Source organism: Hylobates moloch, unplaced genomic scaffold (assembly GCF_009828535.3).
Source record: "Hylobates moloch isolate HMO894 unplaced genomic scaffold, HMol_V3 SCAFFOLD_18, whole genome shotgun sequence".
Classification (NCBI taxonomy): Eukaryota; Metazoa; Chordata; class Mammalia; order Primates; family Hylobatidae; genus Hylobates; species Hylobates moloch.
The window spans coordinates 72764426-72785219 of NW_026652293.1; the positions used below are offsets into that span (position 1 = coordinate 72764426).

Below are 20794 nucleotides of genomic sequence, written 5' to 3' on the forward strand. Positions count from 1 at the left end.
TCAACTTGACTGTATTTAGAAACGGCTATGGCTCTGCTCGTCTTGTTTAACAGCTTGTATTCTAAGAGAAGAATCTAACCATTGATTGGGTTGGATCGTAAGTGTGGCTGCTCTTGTAGGCTAGGTAGGTATCATTCTCTTTATTTTAGTGTGCCTTTCTTAAAATCAGCTGGAACACGTATGTCTTAGAGTTTACCAAATCGCTTTTATATAACATGCATTTGCTTCTTTTTAAAATGACACATCTTTCATGTCTGACTTGATTTCTGGTTTAACAGTGATTTATAATGGTATATTAAATGGCAAAAGATAGTCGAGGGAGATATTGTTATCAAGAAACAATGGAGAAGTCAGATGGACACTAGTTTTTACTTGGTGAGAAGATGTCCTGCAGACTTACTTGCACATATTTGAAATTCTTGCTTCTAGTTTGTTAGAACAACCCGAGGAATGGGACCAGGAGACCAGTATCAGGATCATAGACTAAATAAGAATGAAAGCAGGAACCAAGAAGATGGTGTCAGGAGAGATTGAAACAACCTACTCAGTTGAGGAACAACCTACTCAGTTGAGGAACAACATCCAGATGATGTTACAACCAAGAGACACAGCTCTCCAAACTTAAGTCTAAAATACATATCAAGACAACCAAATGAGAGAGACAGGCTGGGAGAGCACAAGAGGCTCTTCTTGGTAACCTTACCAAATTCCACAGCTGTCAGTCTCCTTCTGAGGCTGACTCAGACCCAAAGACAGGACAAACAAAGCAAGACGCTTTCACCCACACCATAGCTTGATCCTCTGCCAAGAGACACATCTGGGACCAAGTTCAGAAGCAGGCAAATCATGCCTATGAATAGATCTTGCTGTATGATCGAAGTCAGCTTCTAGATTCTTAATCAGTGAGAGGTGTCAAATGTCACCTCACCAATTAGCAAACTGTACTTCTGCTTTGTTTCTGAGATTGAATCTAGGCTGCCCGAGTAAAGAGGATTGTCTGGTGCCAACCAGATAGTCTGGAGATATCACTTGTGGGCGTGGTCAGTGTCCGTGCCTTCTGTGGTCTGCAGTGCCTTGGAATGCTGTTGGATGCCTGTGAGATCAGCCACCCTCCCCTGAGGCTTACCATTAATCTGAGTAGGAGAATACGGTAGTGTAAATAAGACTGCAGTCTTCCTTGGTTGTGGGAGTAGACCAAAAACAAAAAATAAAAAACCCTGATAACCTCTTGCTCTGCAAAACCTCATGCCAGCATTCTTCACTTTTGAGTGTAGACTAATTAAGATTTAAAATGACTGCTGTTTTCATGAAATAGTATCAGACAGTTCAGAAAAGGCTCATGGTTCCTGATTCTCATTGGGTCAAAAATCTAGAGATGTATTTATCTTTCCAAAGTAAGAAAACTGAATCCAAATCAAAGTTATGAGATAGGCAACAACAGTGTGTCTAAAGAGTTCTCGGAGAAATCACACTTCGTAAATTCCCAAGGGGGCAAGAGTTAGCCAATGTATGGGTTGTTCTCCTTCTTAATTTTGGATGTTTATTTCTTATCGCCTTCTATTGTCTCTGCTGTTCCTCTTGTTGGAATAAACTCAAGTGATTTTATAACATCATAAATATAACTGCGGTTATTGGATTACAACATAACACACCAGTACCTGGCATTTGAAAGACGTTTTATGCTTTGAAAATATTTTATACTTTACCGAATTTGTTTATCTCAAATTATGGGAATATTGCATATGGATTATTAACTGTATTCTACAGGTAGGAAAATTTAGATCTTGAGGCCAAGGAACTTGTCCAGAGTTACAAGGCTGCTAATTTAGGCAAAGACATGTCCTGAAATACGGATCTCCTACTCTGATACAGATCAAATCATTGGAAATCTTGAGTCTAGGAATTGTTCTCTCTTTGCCTTTCCTTCTATTCTTACATCTCTTGTTCACTTTGGTTTTACTATTTCATATTTGCTGATATTCTCCTGGTCATTAGGGTGTTCTTGAGTGCATTTGATAGCTCTTATTCCTTGAGTACATTGCATACCTCTTGATACACCACCTTGCGCTCTAATGTCTATTTGATAAACAACAGTTTTTCCATTCTGCAGTTCTGCTTTGAAATTTACCTTAATTCATCTCTATAATTGAGTAATCTTATCTTTTTCTATTCAGAGAAGGATTTGCCTTATTGGATCTGGCCATTTATCCCTTATTTAATGTCCACTTTTCAGCAAGGTCATGACATGCCATTTCAGAAGAAAGCAATATGCTGTCTTAACCAGGAATCGGGAAACTAAAACTTGTGTTGTGATGCTATATTTAGACTGTGTGCAAATTATGTCCTAGCTTGTAAGGAATTGCGAGATTTTACTAGCTTGTAAGAAATTGTGAGATTTTACTAGCTTGTAAGAAATTGTGAGATTTTACTAGCTTGTAAGAAATTGTGAGATTTTACTAGCTTGTAAGAAATTGCAAGAAACTTCAAGTTATCTCTATTGGATATTTAATGTGGAGCCCTTTGATGTCATCTTAATTAGCTAATATTCCGTATGCCACATATAAAATGCATACTATGTTTAAACTTCCGAATTAGCAATAAACACCATGTTGACTGATCAAATAATTATTTAAATGTGGTTTTGGCTACTTTTGTAATAAATATAGTTCACATAAACTTTCTACTATGTCTTGATATGATTCTACATTACAGAAGTTATTATCTTGCAGTTCTTGAGTTTAGTAGTTGAATCACAGTTCAACCATTATTCAAATACTTCCTTTTCAAAAGAAGTATTCAGTAGTTCCTAAATCTGCACCAGCATCAGCTGTGGTATTTTTTTTTTTTTTTTTTTTGAGACAGTCTCGCTCTGTTGCCCAGGCTGGAGTGCAGTGGCGCGATCTTGGCTCACTGCAAGTTCCGCCTCCCGGGTTCACGCCATTCTCCTGCCTCAGCCTCCCAAGTAGCTGGGACTGCAGGCGCCCGCCACCACGCCTGGCTAATTTTTTGTATTTTTAGTAGAGACGGGGTTTCACCGTGTTAGCCAGGATGGTCTCGATCTCCTGACCTCATGATCCGCCCGCCTCGGCCTCCCAAAGTGCTGGGATTACAAGTGTGAGCCACTGCACCCGGCCTCAGCTGTGGTATTTTTTAAAACATACATATTCCAGGGCCCCCGGCCTCAGCTGTGGTATTTTTTAAAACATACATATTCCAGGGCCCTACTCTAGAGAAAATTGACTTTTCAGAAGGGAGAGCAGGATCCTTTATTTAAGAAGGTACCTAAGTAATTCTGATGTCTAGCCAAGGTTGGTTGTCTAACCATTTTTCCAAGTTTATTGTGGGACATCTAAGCTGGGCATAGCAGTTTAAACAAGGTTTACTTATTCAGCAGACATTCTTGGATGCTTACAATGTGTCAATCATTGTGCTGAGTACTACAGTAAGCAATATGATACAGATTTTGTCTAGAGGTAATTATGCTTTAGTGAAAATTGCCCCCAAATCACTTTATCATGTATATATTGTAGTAGGCGAGTATATAGTCTCACAAGAGTAAAGAAGCGGCTCCTAGGTCAGCTCCTGTAAGAGTTCTGTGGGAAGTCGAGGGATGTTGAGGAAGAGCATTACGTTGGAATGAGACTTGAACATTCCTGTCCACTGAGTAGTCAGAGTTTGTCATTTTGAAAATAGAAAATAGAAGAGAAATACATTATCAGGGGCCACTAAATATCTGTTAAAAGGGGAGGCCGGGTGCGGTGGCTCACGCCTGTAATCCCAGCACTTTGGGAGGCCGAGGTGGGCGGATCACGAGGTCAGGAGATCGAGACCATCCTGGCTAACACGGTGAAACCCCATCTCTACTAAAAAATACAAAAAATTAGCTGGGCGTGGTGGCGGATGCCTGTAATCCCAGCTACTCGGGAGGCTGAGGCAAGAGAATGGCGTGAACCTGGGAGGGATCACCCACTGATCCCACCTGGTGACAAACGAGACTCACTCCAAAGTGGGGGAGCGACAGGATGAAGGCAGTACAGAATGCTGGGCTGAGAGCAGGACTGAGATCCTAGAGGCAGAATCCCACTCTACCTGTACTCTGTGGGAGGAAGTGATGAGAAATTGCAGCAGGGTGGTGGTAGTGAAAGAGAAGAATGAAAGACAAGGAAGCATCAGTGGAACTTGATGTGCGGCTGGATACCAGAAATGCAGAGGAAGTTAGTCAAAGGTTCCCGTCCTGATGACTGGAGATCATGGTATCACTGACTGAGCTCTAGGGGTTGTGAAATAGAGCTCATCAGGCAGAGGATGATAAGTGTCTGGTTTTTTTATGGTCTTCTGTGCATTTACCCTACTGCCTAGCACAATGCCTGATGTGTAGTAGGGGTATTAGTTAAAATACTGGTTTGGCGGTCTCTGTTGTGACTTGTAAAAGATGAAAAGTTAATTTTATCTCACGGAGAAATCTAGGCAGGTAAGTGCCCAGGGAGGTGCAGTGCCTGTGTTCCATCAGGCTGTCCAGAGATTCATTCCCCAGGCCTTCTGTTGCTTCACCCTCAGGGCGTAGTATAACTGATAATGGCTCACTTGCATAATTCTGCCTCAGCCTGAGAGGAAAAGGATTGAGAAAGTAGAGAGCTAGCCAGGCCCAGTGGCTTACGCCTGTAATCCTAGCACTTGGGGAGGCCGAGGCAGGCGGATCATGAGGTCAGGAGATCGAGACCATCCTGGCTAACATGGTGAAACCCTGTCTCTACTAAAAATACAAAAAATTAGCCGGGCATGGTGGCAGACGCCTGTAGTCCCAGCTACTCGGGAGACTGAGGCAGGAGAATCACATGAACCCAGGAGGCAGGGGTTGCAGTGAGCTGAGATTGTGCCACTGTACTCCAGCCTGGGTGACAGAGCAAGACTCCCTCTCAAAAAAATAAATAAATAAATAAAAAGAGTAGAGGGCCAGCCAGCCTTTTGAAGGCTGTGCTTTTATTGCTCCCTGCATTCTGTTGTCCATAACTTAGTCATGTGGCTATCCCTGGATAAAAGTAGGATGTAGGCTGGCGCTGTGGAACATGGCTGTAATCCCAGCCACTTGGGAGGCTGAGGTGGGAGGGATCACTTGAGCCTGGGAGTTAGAGGCTACAATCAGCTATAACCATGCCACTAAGAGTACCTCACTGAATATCCACTGCAGTCTTTGGAATTTGATACTGCTTTAATCATTTTTCTAGGGGAGGTAACTGAGGCTTTAGGATGTTGGAGTAGCTTTTCTCAAACACATTAGAAAGCAAGTAGGAGAACCTCACAATCTGTGCACCAGAAGAACTGGCATCACCTGAAAGTTTGTTAGAAACAAACAACCTCAGTCCCACCCGGACTTAGGGATCAGAATCTGCATTTTAAAGGATCCCAGATGATTCAAGTACACATTAAGTTTGAGAAATACTGCTTTATTTTACAGAGACCATGTTCATAATCTCTACACAGTCCTGCCTTCTAGGGAAGCCTAAGATGATAACTTTATTAAGAGAATTATTAAGAGATGTGACATTAAAGCAGATTCAAGATAATTCTTTTTTCTGATTATAAGTTCTCATTTTATAGATTTCAAATGTGTTAATTCTGCATTTTCTGCGTTTTGCCTAAGTTCTGAGATCATCTTAGAAGAGTCTACTCTCCTCTTCATTGCATTGTGGTCACTGAATTCTAAGAATGTTCTAACTTTAGGTTCTTCTTCTCCAAGGTGTTGGAAGAAAAGGTCAGATCATAGCAGTGATTCATAATACAAAGTTTGGGTTACTTAAGGACACTGGGGAATCCATCCTTTTAGACATCTGTCCTTTTCTGAATGTCTGCCTTCTGAAAGTTGGTAGATGATTATTGTTCCTATGTAAAATCTTAGGCATTTAAATGTAAAATCCAGTTTGTAATCAAGTGCGTTTGAATTATAATAGAAAAAGCAGGCCAGGAGTAGTGGCTCAAGCCTGTAATCCCATCACTGTGGGAGGCCGAGGCAGGAGGATCACCTGAGGTTGGGAGTTTGAGACCAGCCTGACCAACATGGAGAAGCCCCATCTCTGCTATACATACAAAATTGGCTGGGCCGTGGTCCCACATGCCTGTAACCTCAGCTACTCAGGAGGCTGAGGCAGGAGAATCGCTTGAACCTGGGAGGCAGAGATTGCAGTGAGCTGAGATCATGCCATTGCACTCCAGCCTGGGCAACAAGAGCAAAACTCCATTTCAAAAAAAAAAAAAAAAAAAGCAAATTCCAGATATGAAATGTGAAAGATTCTATAAGACTTTTTAAAGGACTAACCCCTAAACATGAGCCAATTGGGTTTAAAACCTATGATTAAAAAGCAACATGCAGATATCAGCATTTTTAGAGAGGGTACTTGGATATCAGTTTGGAGAATGGACAGGAAGGGATGAGATGCAATAGGTGGCTTTAGAACTACTTGGAAGGCTTTTAAAATTCAGAGTGATGGTTCCTACTCTCATGTTCTGATTAGTAGGTTTGTGATAGGGCCTGAGAACTTGCATTTTTAATGTTTATTATTGATACAAAATATATGTATTTATGATACATCATATTTATACATATTTATGATGTTACATGCATAGAATGTGTGGTGATGAAGTCTGGATATTTAGTATCCATCACTTTGAGCATATATCACTTCTGTGAGTTAGGAACATTTCAAGTCCTTTCTTCTAGCTATTTTGTAATATATAATACATTGTTGTTAACTATGCTCACCCTCCTCTACCTAACATTAGAACGTATTTCTTCTATCTAATGCTTGTACCCATTAATCAATATCTCCTCATCACCTCCCCCTCCACCACCCACCCTACCCAGCCTCTGGTTTCTTTTGTTCTACTTTCTACCTCCAGGAGATTAACATTTTTCACTCCCACATATGAGTGAGAGTGTGTGATATTTGTCTTTCTTTACCTGGTTTATCTCACTTAAGGTAATGGCCTCCTGTTCTATCCATGTTGCTGCAAGTGACATGATTTTATTCTTTTTTTATGCCTGGATAATATTCTGTTGTGTATGTATGTATATGATATATATATATATATACATGTTATATATTTAAAAATATTTTCTTTATTTGTGCATTGATGGACACTTAGGTTGATTTCATATCCTTGCTATTGTGAACAGTACTGCAGTAAACGTAGGGTGAAGATATCCTTTTAATATTTATTTTCCTTTGGATACATACCCAGGATTGGGATTGCTGGATCATATGGTAGTTCTATTTTTAGTATTTTGAAATGTTTCCATATTGTTTTCTATAGTGACTGTACTAATTTAAATCCCCTTTTAGTCACATCCTTGCCAGAATCTATTTTTTTTTAATAATAGTCATTCTAACTGGGCAAGATAATATCTCATTGTGGTTTTGATTTGCATTTTCCTGATGATTAGTGACGTTGAGCAGTTTTTTTCATATACCTGTTGGCCAATCGTATGTTGTCTTTTGAGAAACGTCTGTTCATATCCTCATTAAAAAGTGGGCAAAGGACATGAATTATTTATTTATTTATTTATTCATTTATTTATGTACTGTTGAGTTGTTTGAGTTCCTTGTATATGGATATTAGTTCCATGTTGAATGAATAGTTTACAAATATTTTCTCCCATTAAACAGGCCATGTCTTTACTCTGTTGATTGTTTTTTTGCTGTCCAGAAGCTTTTTAGCTCAAAATAGTCCCATTTGTCTATTTTTGTTTTAGTTGTCTGTGCTTTTGAGGTCTTAGCCATAAAATCTTTGCCTTGACCGATTTCCTGAAAGTATTTTCCCTTGGTTTACTTCTAGTAGATTTATAGTTTCGAGTCTTGCCTTTAAGTTGTTAATCCGTCTTGCACTGATTTTGTATATGGTGAGAGATAAGGGTCAAGCTTCATTGTTCTGCATATAGATATCCAATTTTTCCAGCACCATTTTTTGAAGAGGGTGTCTTTTCCCTGAAGTATGTTCTTGGTGTCTTTGTTGAAAATCAGTTGCCTGTAAATATGTGGGTTTATTCCTGGGTTGTCTATTCTTTTCCATTGGTCCATGTGTCTGTTTTTATACCAATACTATGCAGTTTTGATTACTATAACCTTGTAATATATTTTCAGGTCAGGTAGTATGATACCTCCAGCTTTGTTTGTTTATTCATTTTGCTCTGGATTGCTTTGTCTATTCAGGCTTGTTTTTGGATCCATAAGGATTTTAGAGTTGCTTTTGTATTTTTGTGAAAAATGTCATTGTTTTGATAAGGATTGCATTGGATCTGGAGATTGTTTTGGGGAGTAGAGTCATTTCAACAATATTTATTCTTCCTGTCCATGAGCATGGAATGTCTATTCATTTGTTTCTGTCCTCTTCAATTTCTTTCATCAGTGTGTTGTAGTTTTTCTTACAGAGGTCTTCTATCTTCTTGGTTAAATTTATTCCTAAGTTATTCATTTTTTGTAGCTATTTGAGATTGGATTGCCTTCATTTCTTTCTCAGCTAGTTCATTATTGTTCTGTAGAAACTAGTGATTTTTGTATGTTGATTTTGTATACTGCAACTTTACTGAGTTCATCAGAACTAATGGTTTTTTGGTGGCATCTTATATTTTCTAGATATAAGCTTATGTCATTTGTAAAGAGAAACAAATTGACTTCCTGTCTTTTAATTTGGAATCCTTTTATTTCTTTCTCTTGCCTGATTTCTCTGGCTAGGAATTCTAGCACTATGTTAAGTAGGAGTGGTGAAAGTGAGCATCCTTGTCTTGTTCCAATTATTAGAGGAAAGGCTTTCAGCTTTTCCCCATTCAGTATGATGTTAGCTGTGGATTTGCCATATATGCCTTTATTAAGTTGAGATATGTTCCTACTATACCTAGATTATTGAGAATTTTTATCATGAAGGGATGTTGAATTTTATCAAATGCTTTTTCTGTGTCCATTGAGATGATCATATGGCTTTTGTTTTTCACTCTTGATTTGATATATCACATTTATTGATTTGCATATGTACAACCATTTTTGCATCCCTGGGATAAATCCCACTTGATTATGGTATTTTTTTTAGATGTGCTGTTGAACTTAACTTGTTAGTATTTTGTTAAGGATTTTTGCATCTCTGTTCATCAGGATATTGGCCTGTAGTTTTCTTTTTTGTTGTATTCTTGTCTGGTTTTGGTACCAGGGTAATGCTGACCTGGTGGAATAAGTTAGGGAGCATTCCCTTCTCTTCTATTTTTTTGGGGGGGTGGGAAGAGTTTGAGGAAAATTAGTGTTCTTTGTACGTTTGGTAGAATTTGTCAGTGACATCATGTGGTCCTGGACTTTTCTTTGTTGGGAGACTTTTTATTACTGATTCAATCTCACAACTCATTGTCAGGTTTTCTATTTCTTCCTGATTCAATCTTGGTAGATTGTATGTGTCCAGGAATTTATTCATTTCCTTTAGATTTTCCAGTATATTATTGTATAGTTGTTCATAATAGTCTCTGATGATCTTTTATATTTCTGTGGTATCAGTTGTAATGTCTCATTTTTAATTTCTGTTTTTGTTTATTTGAGTCTTCTCATTTACTTGGTTAGTCTAGCTAGCAGTTTATCAATTTTATTTATCTTTTCCTAAAACTATCTTTTTATTTTGTTGATTCTTTGTGGTTTTTTTATTCTTTATTTTGTTTAGTTCTGTTCTAATCTTCATTACTTATTTCTTCCTACTGATTTTGTTCTTGCTTTTCTAGTTCCTTGATATACATTGTTAGATTGTTTGAGATCTTTCTACTTTTTTGATGTAGGCATTTATTATTTTAAGCTTTCCTCTTAGCACTACTTTTGTTGTATCTCATAGGTTTTGGTGTTTTGTGTTTCCAATTTCATTTGTTTCTAGGATTTTTTTTTATTTCTTCCTTAATTTCTTCCTGGACTCAGTAGTCATTGAGGAGCATGTTGTTTAATTTCCATGTATTTGTGCAGTTTCTAAAGTTCCTCTTGTTGCTGATTTCTACTTTTATTTCATTGAGATCTGAGAAGATACTTGATATGATTTCAATATTTAAAATGTGTTGATATTTTTGTGTCCTAACACATTATCTATTCTGGAGAATGTTCCATGTGATGGTGAGAGGAATGTGTATTCTATAGCTGTTGAATGCAATGTTCTGTAAATGTCTGTTAGGTCCATTTGGTCTAAAGTTCAGTTTAAATCCTAGGTTTCTTTGTTAATTTTCTGTCTAGATGATTCTGCTATTGCTGAGAGTGTGACGTTGATGTCTCCTACTATTATTGTATTTGAGTCTGTCTCTCCTTTTAGATCTAATAATATGTTTTATATATCTATGTGCCCTGTTGTTGGGTACATACATCCTCTTGCTGAATTGAAACTTTTGTCGTGTTATCTTCTGTATAAGTGGAAAGTTTAATCTGTTTACATTCAAGGTTATTATTGATATGTAAGGGCAAATTCAGGTCACTTCCTTAATTGATTTCTTTTTTTTATTTTTTATTTTATTTTATTTTATTTACTTTATTTATTTATTTATTTTTGAGACGAAGTCTCACTGTTGCCTAGGCTGGAGTGCAGTGACGCTATCTCGGCTCAGTGCAACCTCTGCCTCCCGGGTTAAAGCAATTCTCCTGCCTCAGCCTTCCAAGTAGCTGCGATTACAGGCGCCCACCATCTCACCTGGCTAATTTTTGTATTTTTAGTAGAGATGGGATTTCACCATGTAGACCAGGTTGGTCTCAAACTCCTGGCCTCAGGGTATCCGCCTGCCTCACCCTCCCAAAGTGTTAGGGTTACAGGTGTGAGCACCGCTTCCGGCCTCCTTAACTGATTTCTGATTGCTTTGCATATCCTTTGTTCCTTTCTTTTTCTCTTACTGTTCATCATGGTGGTTTTGTGGTTTTCTACAGTGACAACATTTGGATCCTTCCTCTTCCTTATTTGTGTGTTTGCTCTACCAGTGGGTTTTATACTTTTGCATGCCTTCATGATGGTAGATATCATTCTTTTGCTTGCAGATGTAGGACTCCCATAAACTTTTCTTGTAGGCCCAGTCTTTTGGTGATTAGTACCTTCAACTTTTGCTTGTCTAGGAAAGACTGTATTTCTCCATCATTTATGAAGGGTTACTTTGCTGGGAAGAGTATCCTTGGCTGGCAGTTTTTTCTTTTTTTTTTCCAGCTCTTTGAGTATATCATTCAATTCTCTCCTGGCCAGTAAGATTTTTGCTGAGAAATCAGCTGTTATTCTGACTGGGGGCTCTCTTATAAGTGACTAGATGCTTATCTCTTGCTGTTTTTAGAATTTGTTCTTTGCCTCTGACTTTTGACAGTTTGACTCTCATGTGCCACAGAGAAGACCTTTTTGAATTGTATCTGTTTGGGGATTTCTGACCTTCCTGTATTTGTATGTCTAAATCTCTTACTAGACTTGGGAATTTTTTTAGCTATTATTTCATTAAGTAGGTTTTTTTTATCCCTTTCATTTATTCTTCATCTTCTGGGACACTGAAAATTCAAATATTTGTTTGCTTTATGGTGTCCCACGTGTGATGTAGTCTTTGTTCACTCTTTTTTTTTTTTTTTGAGACAGAGTCTCACTCTGTCGCCAGGCTGGAGTGCAATGGCGCAATCTTGGCTCATTGCAACCTCCAACTCCCTGGTTCAAGCAATTCTCCTGCCTCACCCTCCTTAGTGGCTGGGATTACAGGCATGTACCACCACACCCAGCTAATATTTGTATTTTATTTTATTTTATTTTTTTAAGTAGAGACGGGGTTTTACCATGTTGGCCAGGATGATCTCAGTCTCCTGACCTCATTATCTGCCTGCCTCAGCCTCCCAAAGTGCTGGGATTACAGACATGAGACACCACGCCTGGCCTGTTCATTCTTTTTTATTCTTTATTCTTTATTTTTATCTGACTAGGTTATTTCAAAAGACCTGTCTTCAAGTTCTAAAATTGTTTCTTCTGCTTAATCTAGTTTATTGTTGAAGCTTTCGAATATATTTTGTATTTTATTCAATGAAGTCTTCCATCCCAGAATTTCTGTTTGGTTCTTTTTTATGATATCTACCTTTTTGATAAATTTCTCATTCATATCCTAAATTGTTTTTCTAATTTCTTTGTATTGTTTATATGAGTTTTCTTTTATGTCACTGAGATTCTTTAATATCATTATTTTGAATTCTTTTTCTGGAACTTCATGAATGTCTTTTTCATTGGAATTTGTTGCTGGAGAATTATTATGTTCCTTTGGAGGTGTAATATCTCTTCATTTTATTATGTTTATTGTTTATTTACATTGATATTTGTGCATCTGGTATAACAGTCACTTATTCCAACTTTTTTGAATTTGCTTTTATAGGGGAGGACTTTTTCCTGAAGATGTATCTGTGGTGTTGGTTTGATGTAGCATTTTGCCTTTGATTCTGGGTGAATACAGCAGTGTAGTCTCTGTATGATTTTTTCATCTTTAAGTGTCAGTAGTGCTTGTAATTTCCTCAGTGGCTTAGGATGTGGTTGTTAGTGGAGGTCATAGTAAAGTTTGCTGGGGATGAGGATGCTAGGCGGGGCAGTCCTCAATCATTGGCAGGTGCTCGAGGTGGCAGTGGCAGGCCAAGCATGCCTGTCCTTTGGTCTTAGGGTGGTGTATGCTGGCCCTGATATTAGCAAGTTCAGTCAGGCCAATTGGATCTCCAGGTGGCTTGCTTGGGTGCCAGCAGTGGAAGAAGTGGGCTGGGTGTCTGGAGGGTCCTTAGGCTCCTAGGCAGTGGGCATGGTGCTGGGGACAGCAGTAGTAGTGGTGAGACAACCCTTAGGCTCCCAAGTGGTTTGTGCTGGTGTGGCAGAGGCTATGACAGGCCACGTGGGGCAGTCTCAAGGCTTGCAGGTGGCATGGGTGGGTGGATGGTGTGGGTGGGTGGGTGCTAGTTGTGGTGTTAGCAGTAGGTTGAGTGGGTTTGTCCTCAGGCCCCCAGAAGGAGTGCTCAGGTGCCATTGGTGGTGAATGGGGCAGGACCATTCCCAAGCCTCTGGATGGTGTGCTTGGGCACTGGGGGAGTGGGATGGGTTTTAACTTGGTTAAATGGTCCTGTTCTCTGGCCCCTACGTGGTATGTGTGGGTGCTGGCTGTGGTAAGTAGGATAGGGGTGGACCCCAGACCCGCCCCCGGCCCCCTGGCAAAATAGCTGGGTGGGGGTGGCAGCGACTGTGTAGTGGCCCTGAGGCCCTGCTGGCTGGGGAGGGTGGAGTTACCATGGCAGCAGTTGTAAACAGCTGACTGGAGGAGCTTGTGCTGTGCCTCCATATGGCGGCTGCAAGAGGGGTACCCCATCATCAGGGTGCTCTTAAATGCACAAAGGCCTTGCTACTAGGGGCAGCAAGGTCATTGGCAAAGGCTTGTGCTTTGGCCCTGCCTGCGGTTGGAGGATATCAAGGGAGCCCCAGGGATGTGGAGGTGCAGGGGCTATTGGGCCCCAGGCCAGGATGCAGTCTGGTGGGGGCTGACATTTCAAAATAGTGCCTTCCTGTAACTGCTTATGACACAGCAGGCGAGTGGATCTCAGTGTGTGCTCCCTCTCTGGAGGGGTGCTGTGCCTGATCTCCGGGTGGCTCCCTGTGTTAGCCTCAGGGCCTGTGCGGGCCGCGGGGTTCTCCCATGGCTACTATTGGCAGGAGTCTATGGTGGAAGTGTGGGCTGCTGGGGCCACTCACTTAACCTTTACCACATGAGGGAGCCTGGAGAACCTTTATTACATTAGAGAGCCTCTAGCTCCCAGCTGATCCTGGCTGAGCAGACTGCCCCACTTCCCTCTTCTTCTTTGCCTCCCATGTTACCTGTCACTTATTTTTTGAATTCCAATGTTCTCTCTTATGTGATCTGTTTGACCTGTGATTACTCACTATTTCAGTTCTTGTTTGTGGAGGAGGCGAGTACCAGGTGCCTCTAGTCAGCCATCTTGAAACTCCCCTCTAACTTTTTCTGGGATTTTTGATAACTTTCCAGGTGATGATGGTGCCCATTTGTCCAAGGAACACACTTTGAGAACCACTGGACTAGAGTTTGGGAGACCAATCAGAAATCTTTTGCATTTATCTATGTAAGATAAAGTATAGAACTAAATGCTGAAAATAGAGTTAAGGAGGAGGGGTCGTTTCCACAAATACAGAGGAGAGAGGAGCTGTAATTGGCAGGACTTGATACCAGACCAGAGTATGCAGGTGAAGGGGAGGTAGGAGTCTTCATTGGTTTCTAGATTCCTAATGTTGGTAGCTGGATGAAGAATAATGGTACCTTTATCTCAATATATAGCATAAAGGAGAAGAAGCTGGCTGGTGGTGTTGGGGTGGAACTTATATGTGTGTCATTTTAGACATGTCAAATGGAGATTATGGGGACAATTTAAATAGAGATATCTTTTCACACAGTAGGAGACTGCCAAGTTGAAGATGCAGACATATATGTCTCTACAGCAGAAATTATAGGTTATAATGTGATGAGAATAGGTTATAATGTGATGAGAATAGGGATGAGAATAGGTTATAATGTGATGAGAATAGGTTATAATGTGATGAAAATAAGGTATAGAGAACAGAACTCTAGGATATGCAAATATTTAAGGTGAAATCAGAATAATTCATCTTCAAAAGGACTGAGAAGAAATGTTAGAAGCCCTGGAAAAGAAGTTACTATAAGGGTGTGATCAACATGTCAATACTATAGGGAGGTCAAATCATACGTGGATTGAAATGTGCCTATTGCATTGAGAAACCAGAAGATGATAGAAAACCTTGATAAAAGCATTTTCATCAAGCAGCATGATTTGGCCCAGATTGCACTGACTTGTGGTTAGAAACTGGTTTTCAGGACAGAGTATACACGTTCTGCTTCTCTGATATTAAATTCCTATTTTTTAAGCTCTGAAGAGGACAATGCTATGGATAGAAATACTTTGCTGTACTAATAGGTTCATATTCTAGTTTTAACCTCATTTTTCTAGGTGGAATTTAGAAAAATGTTTAGTTAACATTTAGAATCAAAATGTATATGTTGTTTTTTCTTTTGCAACAGCAGCGCCTTTTGGGAGATATTGTGCCTTACCAAGAGGCTTTCAGAAATGATCCAGGTGGGGCCAGGCAGCAGTGGTTTATGCCGGTTATTTCAACACTTTGGGAGGCCGAAGTGGGTGGATCACCTGAGGTCAGGAGTTCGAGACCTGCCTGGCCAACATGGTGAAACCCGGTCTCTACTAAAAATACAAAAAAAAAAAAAAAAAAAAAAAAAATAGCTGGGCATGGTGGCATGCGCCTGTAATCCCAGCAACTCAGGAGGCTGAGGCACGAGACTCACTTGAACTCAGGAGGCGGAGGCTGCAGTGAGCCGAGATTGCACCACTGCACTCCATCCTGGGTGACAGAGTGAGACTCCATCTCAAAAGAAACAAACAAACAAACAAACCACAACAACAACAAAGATCAGGGCGGTTTTCGTGGTTGGTCCTTCTGAAAGTGTTATGTTTTATTCCCCACCCCCATCCATGCTGGGGCACCCAGAGTGCTATTATTGCTATTAAGAATATTGTTTTACTCTGTGACTTTGTAATCATAAAACAACAGTTGGGTATGATTATTTTATTACTATCCTGATTGACCCAACTTAAACTATAAGGGAAGACAGGGTCCAAAGATGCAATAGCTGTTAGGGCAGCTGTCACTTCTGGTAATTTGACTATAATCACTGTCTTTCCTTTTCCTCCAGTGTTTTTCTAAGCAGATTTAAAACAAAACACTGGGAGTAAATAGAAAATGCTGCCCCTCACACGATCAGGACCTGGGATAAGTTTCATAAGCAGAATTTCCTGGTGATGCTATTGTCTGGAAAACATGGTCAAAAAATATCTATCTGTTCTGTAACAGCCTTCCCACCTCTGTTTTAGGACCCCTTCCCATGGGATCGTGTGCCCTGATTCTTCAAGACTTGCTGGAAATCCAGACTTGAGATTGTGCTGATGCAGCCCTTTTAATTTGATGCTTGTATCCCTCTGTTAATTAGTAGGAAAGTTCTCCCCAAAATGTAGGTCAAATGCAGAATGAGAGGAACTTCCAGTAAAATAGTGAGCTTTCTATGTGACCCAAGTGAAAGCACTTTTTAAAAAAAAATTTTCGTGAAACAACCAAACTAATCTAGCAGATTCTCTATGTGTGTACTTTTATTTTGCCCTTCACTTGTTGACATATTTCAAGCTTCAGTGTTTCAAGGCTGCACATTAAAAAAAAGAACACTTCAAATCTCAGGCTGCAAATGATCATATGTGTAATTGTGATTTTACAGAGACTAGACTAATTTCCTAGACCATTAGAAATTTTACTTGTTGACAGATCAGTCTCTCAAAAGACTGGTTAAAAAACATGTCTTTGAGGCTGATGGTGAATAATGGGGGAAAATGGTGGATTTTGAAGATTTATGATATAAAACCCAAAAGCTCTCTTCAAACATTAAAAAAACACTGTTTTGAATACTTTAGGTAATGTCGTGAGATATTTTCTCTTAATTTGTTCTTCATTTAGGATTTTTTAAAATGCTAGTAAGCATATTGGAGTCCAAATTAACATTTTCCCCTTTTACTTTCTTTCTTGAGCAGGTTGTCAAGTTATTAAGCAACAAAAGATCACAAGCAGTTGGAATACTAATGTCTAGTCTTCATTTAGATATGAAAGACATACAACATGGTAAGTGTCAAAATGAAAATTTAGCTTCTGAATATTACAATTTGGGCTGAAGGATATGATGGTCAGTGGTAAAGTTATTTCAAACTTAGAGTTTCTGTATAGACTGAGGTTAGTATATTTCCCATAAGTGTGATCAAGCTATCTCCCATGATTGTTTCTGGAAGGATTACTATTAATTTGCCTGCGGTGTTATTTATATACCTTACTAACAGTCTAATTCTCATGTGACATTATTATCTTAGTTCAGGCCACTATAACCAAGTACCCCAGACTGGTGGGTGATAAATAAGAGAAATTTATTTCTCACAGTTCTAGGAGGCTGGAAGTTCGAGATCAGGGTGCCAGCATATTCAGTTCTGGTGAGGGCTGTCTTTCAGGTTGCAGACTGCCATCTTCTCCGTGTATCCCCAACTGGCAGAAAGAAGGAAAGAGTTCTCTTGGGTCTGTTTTATATGGGGACTGATCCCATGCATGAGAATTCTACCCTTGTGACCTAATGACCACTTGACCTAATGACCACCACCTAGGATTCTGTCTCCTTGTACCTTCACATGGGAGTGAGGTTTGCAACATATGAACAGAAATATTTTCTGTTTGGAATTAGAGTGGTTCTTAACATTTTATAAATGGCTTTAGTGTCAATATTTTAATGCTTGGATTCTACTGTACAATTGATGGCCATTCTTATGCCATATCCTCCTATGACATTTATGCTGAGAGATACTGCCCAAAGGTGAATAGAGGAATTAAGTGTAAGTTCAGAGTGTCCCTTAAGCTGACTAGAACCTAAGAATAGATTTAAAGCAGATTGAATTATCCAATGGAATACCAGTTTACCTATTAAAGAAATATGGTTTCAAGAATAACACAGACCTTATAATCACAAAAGCATTTAACTGGCTTTCTAGCTTACCCCTTTATGAATGTGGATTCTATTTGTTGGGCTTAAAATCTTGTGTGGGATAATTCGTAAATAGCACAAGCTTGGTATGCCCTGTGAATTGATGAGTAACTCTTAATCACAATTTAAGTTTTTATTAAATTGTTTTGATGGGGAGGAGACTTCCTCAAGCTGAAACATTTGGGGTAATAGTCACAGAAGAGAAGGCCAAGGCTGGCGCCAGGCAGTACTTGGTGTTTCTAAAGCTGGCAGATGTAGCCCAGTTAAGTCATAGGATGAAATCTGAAAATAATGATATGGTTCTTTCCTTCAGTCAAATACTCAACTCGGGTTGAGTTGATAATGAGAACCTTATGAACAAAAGAGTCCGCCTGACATCTGTGTCTGTGGTAAAGCCAGTGAGAGTTCATTGAAAATTTGCTTGCTTTAACATGCAACGCTAGCAATAACATGGCATGAAAGGCAGTAGTTGAAGGGTCATACAGAATCATGCATAAACTTTATCCCATTAGGATGTGAAGTGATTGCTTTAGTCCCTTTGAAACCCTGTACACTTTATTTTTTTTTTTTTAATTACGGTGGCTTTCCAAGTCTAAAGCAGCAAGAGGTTGTGCCCTCCTGCAGGTAAAGTCCTGTTCTGCCTTGGTGTATTGTCTGCAAATAGGATTTACATGTGTGAATCGCTTGTGTCCTCTAGAGCAAACTTGACTTCTCTCAGGATATGCCTCCACTGAGAAGTCCACAGAAGCATAAACATCATTGATTTTGGATATAGAAGTGGCCACAGAATTTATCTAGACCTCCAGCGTCATTTTTTTAAATACTGTTTATTTCTATAGGTTTTTGGGGAACAGGTGGTATTTGGTTACATGAGTAAGTTCTTTAGTGGTGATTTATGAGATTTTGGTGCACACATCACCCGAGCAGTATACACTGAACCCAATTTGTAGTCTTTTATTCTTCACACCCTCCCACCCTTCCACCAAGTCCCCAAAGTCCATTGTATCACTTTTTATGCCTTTGCATCCTCATAGCTTAGCTCTCACTTATGAATGTGAGAACATACAATGTTTGGTTTTACATTCCTGAGTTACTTCACTTAGAATAATAGTCCCCAGTTCCATCCAGGTTGCTGTGAATGCCATTAATTTGTTCCTTTTTATAGCTGAGTATTATTTCATCATATGGAATATGCTACAATTCTTTATCTACTCGTTGATTGATGGGCATTTAGGCTGATTCCATATTTTTGCAATTGCGAATGGTGCTGCTATAAACATGCACATACGAGTATCTTTTTCGTACAATGGCTTCTTTTCCTCTGGGTAGATATCCAGTAGTGGGATTGCTGGATCCAATGGCAGTTCTACTTTTAGTTATTTAAGGAATCTCCACACTGTTTTCCATGGTGGTTGTGCTGGTTTACATTCCCACCAGCAGTGTAGAAATGTTCCATTTTTACTGCATCCATGTCAACATCTATTATTTTTTATTTTTTTTTTAATATGGCCATTCTTGCAGGAGTCAGGTGGTATCACATTGTGGTTGTGATTTGCATTTCCCTGATCATTAGTGATGCTGAGCATTTTTTCATGTTTGTTGGCCATTTGTATATCTTCTGTTGAGAATTGTCTATTTGTGTCCTTAGCCCACTTTTTGATGGAATTGTTTGTTTTCTTATTGCTAATTTGTCTGTGCTCCTTGCAGATTCTGGATATTGGTCCTCTGTCAGATGTATAGATTGTGAAGACTTTCTCCCACTCTGTGGGTTGTCTGTTTACTCTGCTGACTATTCCTTTTGCCACGCAGAAGCTCTTTAGTTTAATTAAGTCCCACCTATTTATCTTTGTTTTCGTTGCATTTGCTTTGGGTTCTTTGTCATGAAGTCTTTGCTTAAGCCAATGTCTAGAAAAGTTTTTCCAATGTTATCTTCTAGAATTTTTATAGTTTCAGGTCTTAGGTTTAAGTCCTTGACCCATCTTGAGTTGATTTTTGTATAATGTGAGAGATGAGGATCCAGTTTCATTCTCCTACAGTGTCTTGCCAATTATCCCAGCACCATTTGTTGAAAAAAGTGTCCTTTCCTCACTTTATGTTTTTGTTTGCTTTGTCAAAGATCAGTTGGCTGTAAGTATTTCACTTTATTTCTGGGTTGTCTGTTCTGTGTCATTGGTCTGTGTGTCTATTTTTATACCAGTACCCTGCTGTTTTGGTGACTATGGCCTTGTAGTATAGTTTGAAGTCAGGTAATGTGATGGTTCCAGATCTGTTCTTTTTGCTTAGTCTTGCTTTGGTTATGCGGCATTTTTATCGACAGGCAAAATAAGACCTGTGAGTGGTCCAGTTTCCCTCTCAGTATCACGCAGCTTGTTAATGAAACAGGTTGAACTTGCACTCGGGCCCCTTCATTAACTAGCACTTTTTTTTTTTTTTTTCCATCCAGCCTTCTTCCTCCACAATTTTGTTTTTTTTTTTTTTTTTTTTTTTTTTACCACCAGCATTGGTTTATCTAAAACAAAGTATATGTAATATTGTAATAAACAGCAAGAATCGTTTTCTCTCCTTCTCTTCTTTGCTGTCAGTACTCAAAGGTTTCATTTACTTTGTAATGTTTATATTTCAAAGTGCTCCATTAGAGTAATTAGTGTGTAAGGTTTGGATTCTAGGTATCAAAGTTCTAACCCTGGTCCTGCTGGGCACCACTTGCTCAGTCTGTTATTTGAATACAGGTTCTTTCCCACAATAATAGATGTGGAGCATTCTCGGCAACACATACATTCAAAAGGCAGAGAGGAGAGAAGAGGTCAGGTTCTTGACTAAGTTTATTAATGCGGCAAATATAAGGAGGCATCCCCAAATAATTACCTGTGTGTGTGTTAGTATATAAAAGCTGTAATGAAGGCCTGAGCTGCTGGCTATTTGGTAATGTTCAAACTGGCCTACAGTTATAATACCTCTGAAAAAATCTCACTCTGGTTTACAATAATTTGAGGTCTGAGATGAAAGTGCCTTCTAGAGAAGATTTTCCCTTTTTGTGTGTGTGTGTGCTAGGGTCTGGGGGCACTGTGGGTTTAGGATCATCTTGAGTCACGCTCTGGGGGGCGTAGGAGGGTCCCTTCAGCCAGTGCTGTTTGTCCACTGAATGGGTTGGTT

The 20794-nt window shown here is 39.4% G+C and overlaps 1 protein-coding gene across 1 annotated transcript in view; it reads left to right on the forward strand.

The window, feature by feature from the left end:
• The window catches only part of FMN2 (formin 2), a 389644-nt gene that overhangs the window by 154413 nt on the left and 214437 nt on the right, over positions 1–20794 (forward strand). Inside the window, exon 7 of the mRNA XM_032137182.2 lies at positions 16653–16740. Coding sequence (XP_031993073.2) covers positions 16653–16740 — 88 coding nt within the window. The remainder of the gene's footprint in view (positions 1–16652; positions 16741–20794) is intronic.